General features: G+C 39.0%; 1 protein-coding gene across 1 annotated transcript; it reads right to left on the minus strand.

The window, feature by feature from the left end:
* Positions 1-4,967: 4,967 nt before the first annotated feature.
* On the minus strand, positions 4,968-5,246 carry SPTSSB (serine palmitoyltransferase small subunit B). Its single transcript, XM_034989687.1, has one exon. The coding sequence runs from the start codon at positions 5,244-5,246 to the stop codon at positions 5,016-5,018; it is 231 nt and encodes a 76-aa protein (XP_034845578.1). The 3' UTR covers positions 4,968-5,015.
* Positions 5,247-6,583: the final 1,337 nt, after the last annotated feature.

The following is a 6,583-nucleotide window of genomic DNA, read 5'->3' on the forward strand; positions in this document are numbered from 1 at the left end:
TCCCCCAATCTCTCTGACTCTTCTTCCTCCTTGTTCCTTTCTCGTCTCATTGCTGAGTGGGAATCCAAGCTGGGTGACATGGGGCTCTCCTCCATCGCTGCATCCCTAGTGATCAGGATAATGCCATCCAGGGAATTTACTCGCTGGTGTGTGTGTGTGTGTGTGTGTGTGTGTGTGTGAGAGAGAGAGAGAGAGAGAGAGAGATGTGGGGCACTCTCTCCATTTTGCAGTCTCCCCTCCTGGACAATCAGACATCTGGGTTAAGTGCTGCCTCTGTTAGGAACAAAAATACAATAATAAAAAGCAATTTGAATTTTGAATTCCATCTGGAAATGATTAAAAGTGTGAATTTTGTTAATGGAATACGTCATCATTGTTCACAGAAAAGCTACAGAAATAGGCTTTGCCATTATGGTAAAGGCAACTGTAATTTTATTTTGGAACTCCTTCTGCCTCCTATTTCCTCATAATTTCTAACCAAATAACTGAAATTAAAAATTGGTCAGCCATGCTCCAATAACACTACTATTAAATCTTCTCAATACCATTACTTTCACTGTTCTCAGCATAATAATTTGGGAATGAATCAAAGAGAACCCGAGCCCGGAAGTTTGCTTTTAAAGCCTTTTCAAGCTGTAGAATTAGTCTTGGGATAATTTAATCCCTAGGAACAACCATGCTACTGATATTTTGGTTAGTCCGTTTTGATGATGCAAAGTACCTAACATTCTGTTTCGTGGTGGAAAATTGGAGTCCTTTCTTCCAGTCATAAGTGTAAGGACTCTTGATGAGATACAGTGGAAAAAATAGAAAAAATATATGAAGGTGGCTTTCTTCAACCTCTCTTAGGATAGTTAATCAGCTCTGGAAATAACTTTACCAAAATGGGAAGTTTCTTTTGGAGTTTAAAGAAAAAGGTTTTGGGTATTTAATGGAATTACTCCTTTGATCCAACCCATAAATAAGACGTATTGACTTTCTAGCTCCAAAATATATGTCAAATCAGACCATCTGTGTCTCTGCTTCTGATACTGCCCCCTTAGTCCAGCCCTCTCCTGCATGGGTTCTCCCTGCTCTGACCCCTGCCCCTCCCACTCACCCTCACACAACAGCCAGTGTCCCCCTCTTACAGTGTAAGATCACCTCTTTCCCACCTCGTCCTCCTGCTACCATCCTACAATGAGAGAAGTTTGGATTTAAGTCTCACTGGGTCTCCCAAATGCTCGACCCTCCCCGACTTTCTGTTGCTTCCTCTCCAGCACTCTCCTGTTCCTTTCGTAAGACCTTACCACAACTCATAAATATTTTGTTTGCTTATTTTTTTCTTGTGTCATCTTGTGTACCAGATTGTATGATTCATGAATTTGGGAGTGTTACTGTTTCAGTCTCATTTATCTTTGTTTCCTAGTGGCAAGCTCAACAACTAGCCTGTAGTAGACTTTTCCTCTAGCGTTTTTTGTTTGTTTTTTGTTTTTTATAAAAACTTTCAAACAGGGCTGCCTGGGTGGCTCAGTCATTAAGCATCTGCCTTCGGCTCAGGTCATGATCCTGGGGTCCTGGGATCAAGTCCCGCATTGGGCTCCCTGCTCAGTGGAGAGCCTGCTTTTCCTTCTCCCTCTGTTCCTCCCCCCATGCTCATGCTCTCTCACTCTCTCTCTGGCTCGCTCTCACTCTATCTTAAATAAATAAAATCTTAAAAAAAAAAACCTTTCAAACATGCAGTAAAGTTAAGAGAATTTTACAACGGACATGTGAATACCTGCAATCTAGTTTCTACTAGGCTTTCTTCATTAGATATCTATCCATCTTTCCATTCCTCTATCTGTACATGGTTGGCTTTTAATACGTTTGTTGAATGAATGAATAAACAGATGAATGAGTGCTACTCTTCTGGTTGATAGATGGAAGCTATTCATTCTGAGGTTGGCCCAGTACAAATACTGAGCTTCCTAACCTGTCAGTGACCCCATCCCATTGTTTCTGTGTGGATAAGGGTATGGGGAACTATGTGATGTGCTCTAGGATGTGTATCTGCTAAGTTCTGTATTATGAACTGGGCTAGATACTGGGGATTCAGAAATAAGAACAAATTTCCTGCCTTCCAGGGGCACATGCTCTGCTAGTGAGAGAATCTAAATATGGTAATGATGGAAGAAGAAAGAAGTAGAAGATGTGAACTAGTGATTTTTTTTTTTTTTTTTTTTTAGTACACACAACTTATTAACAAAGACTGGCCAGTGTTATCTTGGTGTTAAAACTGCCTGCTTTCTCAGCATTTTGTATTTTTGGTTGCACAAGTAGGGAAAAGCAGTTGTTGACTTGGCCAATATCCGTGCAGGAACATTTTATGATTCCAAGTTCAGTGAGTGACAAACGCAAGCCCATTTTAACCATGAAACTTTTGACTGTTCTTTTTTTTTAAAGTTCTGTGACCACTTTTGAAATATACAAATAATAGAAGAAAAGAAAAAGCATATAAAAAGTGTTTGTAATCTAGGCTAACGCTGGTCATGGTAAAGAGCATCTCTGCCTAGTGGGGCAAATTGACAGAGCAAGCACTGCAGGTGGGGTTCTCTTCCCTTCTGCATGCAGATAGGTTTTTTCCCCCCATACTATGTTTGATTATATTTGATGAACCCTGTGTTTATCATTTTGATTGCTCAGAGGAAATGCTTACCTTCAAAGTGACATCCTGAGGGCAGTGCTTTGCAATATCCTTTATTAGGCTTTACTGTGTCTCTTCACATTTATTTTAACTGTTATTTTTAGAAGGAGGATTTTAAGAAGGTCAATGCGGTATCTTTGTAATTGAATTCCAAGAGTACTTAGCAGGGGTCCTTGTATATAAGCATGTTGAATCATTGTGAACTGGGAATGCATCCAAGTTCATGCTTAACTGAGAATCCTCTTTTAAATATTTAAAAGTGAAAGCAATCTTTCAAAATAGGCCTATGGGCTTGGACAGTGTAGAAATGGGTGAACACAGCACCCGGGTAAGCAGCAAAGGTGGAAACTGGGACCTGGGCTTCTTGCTCCTCTGACCCCAGCTCCTCTGACCTCATGCCCTTGTGTCTTTTAATCCATGTGGTTCTGTTTCCTAACCTGTCGGTGACCCCATGCCATCATTTTTCGTTTGCTCCCATTGTCCTCCCACGGGCTCCAATGTGCCACGTATTTCTGGGCCCGGAGGGTCCCCGCCCTGGATTTGCTTCCTTGCTTTGCCACTAGCAGCTGAAGGACCTTGAACAAGAAATGCGTCTTTTCCAAGTTCCACGTCCCTTACCTGGAACTGGGATACCTTAATATCTACTCCAACATGTAAAATGGGTTCACTATGGAGAAGACCCTTAATAAATGTTCATTTTACCCCGCTGTTTTAAGATCAGTTGCCCCAATGGATTATAAGAAAAGATAAGTTTAGGGGCATCTGGGTGGCTCAGTTGTTAGGCGTCTGCCTTCGGCTCAGGTCATGATCCCAGGGTTCTGGGATCGAGCCCCACATCAGGCTCCCTGCTCCACGGAAAGCCTGCTTCTCCCTCTCCCACTCCCCCTGCTTGTGTTCCCTTTCTCACTGTGTCTCTGTCAAATAAATAAATAAATAAAACCTTAAAAAAAAAAAAGACAAGTCTGGGGTCAAGTGTGGATGGAAGCACCTAGATAGTTGGTGCAATATGAGGAAAAAGCAAATCTGGGGGTGACTGTCTTATTTACAAAATTAAGCCTAAATTTATTTTGCAAAAATCAACAAGTCCAGATTCAGATCTGGTTTATCTTCAAAACATGTGTTTTTGGTTTTGTTTTGTTTTTTTAACAAACATGCATGTTAATTTGGCATGCCAAACATCTTTCTCTCTAGCCTTCCTTGGAAATGTTTTTTCCATAACACAAACATGGGTGCAAATACTGTCCAAAAACTATTTACATTTTGACCCTCAGAATTACGAACCTTAATATTTATTGAAAGGAAAGACAAACTGTAAGGTTTGGTCTTTGGCATTCACATTTGATTCAGCAGTACAATTAAAAACTTATATTTGTTTTAAGATAAACACTTTGAAGGAAATTTAATAAATCTTGTTTTTGCTCTGCAAAAGAGCCACTGTATCAAAGCATTTAACTGGAGCTGTCGAGTTCCTGCTGGTAGAATATTACTTCCAGCCTATTTATTAGCTTTTCTTCCTGTAGCCCAATACGTGCTTCCCCCCACCCTCCTCCACTGAGTGAAATCACAGAAAGAAAGCAATTTCTTTTCTCTTTTTCCCCCCGGCATCATGCAAGGCAAGGCAGCATCACAAGTCATGATATCTGAATTTACTTTGATTATATTTTGTTCTTTACACTTAATATTTTTTGTATTATAATACTTACTGGGTTATCTAAAATCAACATTGTTGATTTTAAACTCTTATAACGCCAGACTTTTAGAGGCGTTTGAAATAATTTATGAACCATTCTGAAAAGAGATAATTGTCTCCCGCCTATTCTTTTGCACTTGAAGTAAAAGAATTTTAGGTATCAGCAGTTTGCTAGAAAATAAGACTTTAGGGGGCCCATATAATTTATTCACATCTTTTTATATGTGTAAACAAGGATAGGATACTCTTGACAGGAGCTTATGAACAAATTTTTTTTTTAAAAATATACCCTTTAGTACAGAATAAATATCAAGGGACCATTTTAAACATGATTCTGGTAGGTCTCTTATGAGCCTACTTTTCAGAAAAATTTTATATGAAATTTCCTGATTAAAAAAAAATCTAAAGTTGTAGATTTAAGTTGAAAGAATATGGTTGGTATGTGAGGCAAGGTGTATGCATTATACAGACTGATGCACCATGTAGCATGTATAAAAAAACCTAAAAGACATCTATCCCACACTGCAGGCAAGATATAAGAGTGCATAGACAAGAGAGTTTTTCAGATCAGACAATGAAAGAAGACACATATTCACGTAAACCGGTAAGTTGTAAGCAACATATACATAGGCAAAGCTGATTCACAGAATGCAAACAGGATCAATTAGAAATTGTACTGTGATAGCCACATATTTTGGAGAAAAATTCCCAAGCCAGACGAATGTGGATTGGGATAAAAACATAGGCGGTATACACCACCATAGCAAAAATGGTCAGTAAGATGGTATTGAACATGGATTGCTCCCAGGGCTCCAAGACAGCACAGCAGCTAATGATTTGGTATTGATAGTAGAGCCAGGAGAAATAGTCCTTCACACGCTTGAAATCCATTGTTGGCTCCTTCAAGCTGCAGAAAGTCTGTCCTGTTAACAGATTAGAAGAAAAATAAAATGAGGAACCAAACACAGAATCTCCTTAGATTTTCATGATCTTAGCATGTTAAAACCTTTAAAAGAATGTCAATGATCATTGGATGGATTATTTACATGAATATTATATTAGAAATAATTCCCAGTATATTAATCATAGGAGCTCATAATATTGCCACTATGGATAATAATTACTACCAGGATTAATGGCAGCAATATTATTAATAATAGTAATAGTTATCTAAAAATGATAATTGTTAGTGGATAATCTAGTGAAAATACCTAAAAATCAAGGCTAACCACATTTTCTTTAGCTATGTAGGCAAAGAGTGAGAAGTGTGAATATTCTATTTCCTACAACATGTATTCTGGAAGAAGATTTAAAGAATGGTGTGCAGAAAAGAGTTAATACAGCAAGCCTGAGGCTGCTATATTTACAAGGGTCTGCTTGCAAGTTTTTGGCCCTTGGCCGGCATCTGGGAACTTGCTTTCGGAATGTTCTCTCTGTTCCCTAATGGATAAGGATGATTCGCTATGCCTAAACTGTGCAAACACTATAATTTTCGGTGAACATCTGCTTTATTCTGGAAGTCTGAATTTTGATAATTGTTAGGCAAAGGATGTCCACAGAACCAGCCCCAATTAAAACCCTGGTGCCGAGTCTCTAATGAGCTTCTCTGGGCAGAAGTATTGCATATGTATCACTGCACTTTTTGTTGGTGGAGAAAGAAGCACACTTGGTCTGTCCACTCATGGGAGGCAGAGAGCATCGGAAGCCTGTAAGGAGATGTTTTCCAATTCCACCTGTATCTTTCTTCCTTGCTGATCCTGTTGTACATCCTTTCACTGTAATAGTCCCTAGCTGTAAGTATAAACATATATTGAGTTTTGTGAGTCTTTCTAGTGAGTCACTGACTATGTGGGCGGTCTTGGGGACCTCCAAAGCACATGGAAACCCAAAGTTGGGTGATCATTTGGTTTTTGGGTAAAGAAATTATGAAAACCATATAAAAATGTTTTGTTGGTCCCCAGATAGGATCACACTTACAACCACATGCATGTAAAAATTCCTAGAAAGAAGGGCATCTATTATTTCTTTAAAAGATTCTTGGGAAGATTCTGTAAACTCCCATAGACACTATGGGAATATAAGCTGACCCTTGTGCCTCTTCTGCTTATTCCTAAGAATATAATGGTGCCACATCATCTAAGTCCACTTTGCTTACATTTACTATTCAAATCACAGTTAAAGTTTTTGAAGATAATTTCTACCTTCTGACCTAAACACGTCTCTCTTTT

The sequence above is a fragment of the Mirounga leonina genome, unplaced genomic scaffold (genome assembly GCF_011800145.1).
Source record: "Mirounga leonina isolate KUSES-001 unplaced genomic scaffold, KU_Mleo_1.0 Mir_115, whole genome shotgun sequence".
NCBI classification, from domain to species: domain Eukaryota; kingdom Metazoa; phylum Chordata; class Mammalia; order Carnivora; family Phocidae; genus Mirounga; species Mirounga leonina.

Bases quoted from the DNA above. Each gene is read 5' to 3' on its own strand.
- SPTSSB (XM_034989687.1), bottom strand. From the start codon at position 5,246: ATGGATTTCAAGCGTGTGAAGGACTATTTCTCCTGGCTCTACTATCAA.